This window comes from Heptranchias perlo, chromosome 35, assembly GCF_035084215.1.
Source record: "Heptranchias perlo isolate sHepPer1 chromosome 35, sHepPer1.hap1, whole genome shotgun sequence".
In the NCBI taxonomy this organism is placed as follows: Eukaryota; Metazoa; Chordata; class Chondrichthyes; order Hexanchiformes; family Hexanchidae; genus Heptranchias; species Heptranchias perlo.
The window spans coordinates 23,628,749-23,629,843 of NC_090359.1; the positions used below are offsets into that span (position 1 = coordinate 23,628,749).

The 1,095-nt window shown below is 52.4% G+C and overlaps 1 protein-coding gene across 1 annotated transcript; it reads left to right on the plus strand.

The window, feature by feature from the left end:
* Positions 1-163: 163 nt before the first annotated feature.
* Positions 164-883, plus strand: LOC137302174 (potassium voltage-gated channel subfamily E regulatory beta subunit 5-like). Its single transcript, XM_067971838.1, has one exon. It carries the CDS (start codon positions 202-204, stop codon positions 514-516), a length of 315 nt encoding a protein of 104 aa, XP_067827939.1. The 5' UTR covers positions 164-201; the 3' UTR covers positions 517-883.
* The last annotated feature ends 212 nt before the right edge of the window (positions 884-1,095 follow it).

Genomic DNA, 1,095 nt, shown 5'->3' on the forward strand with positions numbered 1-1,095 from the left:
GTGGCTCGGTGTCAAATTTTGTTTGATAACCGCTCCTGTGAAGCACCTTGGGACGTTTTACTATGTTGAAGGCGCTATATAAATGCAAGTTGTTGTTGGTGTGTATTAACCTCCACATTGATAGTCCTGTTACGTCCTTCTTACAGAAAAGTTGTGGACGGGATTGTTTGGAACGGTGCTGGGGTCCCCTCCCACCTTACGATGGACTGGACCATGAATCGCTCTGTAATCTACTCCACTGCCCAACTGTACAACTTTTTCTACGGGATTCAGGCGGTCACGTCCAACGAGTCTCTTGCGCTCGGACCGCGAGCAGATGCGGACTACGGCGACGCCTACGTGTTCATCCTGGCCGTGATGGTCTTCTTTGCGTTCCTGGCCGGGACGATGCTCCTCGGATACACCAGCTCCAGCGTCGAGGAGCCGCCCGACGACCCGTCCCACCTCTGCGGCCAGAAGAGCGGGCGGCCGAGCGGCGGCAGAACCCGCGCGAACCCAACGACCAGGCCTGTCTGACGCGGCTGCAAAAAAAAAAAAAAAAAAAAACGGGCGGGGAACGTTCCGGAAGCGGAGACGCCGCTCGCATTCTGACGTGTCCACACGTCCCGAACAGCTTCCAATTACACGCGGCGCGAATTACTTCGGTGTGCCCCCGTTGACCGTTGTGTAGGCGAGCCCGGCAGCCATTTTGTGTCAGCGACGTCCCGCGGACAACAAGATGGATGACCATCTGGTGGTGTTGGTTGAGGGAGGAATGTTGGCCAGTCACCCAGGGAGAATGACCCTTGCCCTTCTTCCAACAATGCAGTGGCATCTTTAACATCCACCTCAGCAGGCAGACGGGACCTTGGTTTAGCATTTCACGTGAAGAACATTCTAGAACCCTGTACAATTACAGATCTCTGACTGCGATTAGTGACGATAGGTCATTGTACGAGGTTCAGTTATCAAATATTCATAAACTACTTGAAAGTATTTCAGCAGACTTTGTAAATCTATTTACTGTCTGAACTGAGGAGAACGAGCAGAATCCCACAATCCACTAAACCTATCTCCATTCCGCCCACACGTTACACCAGCTGATGTGACATTACT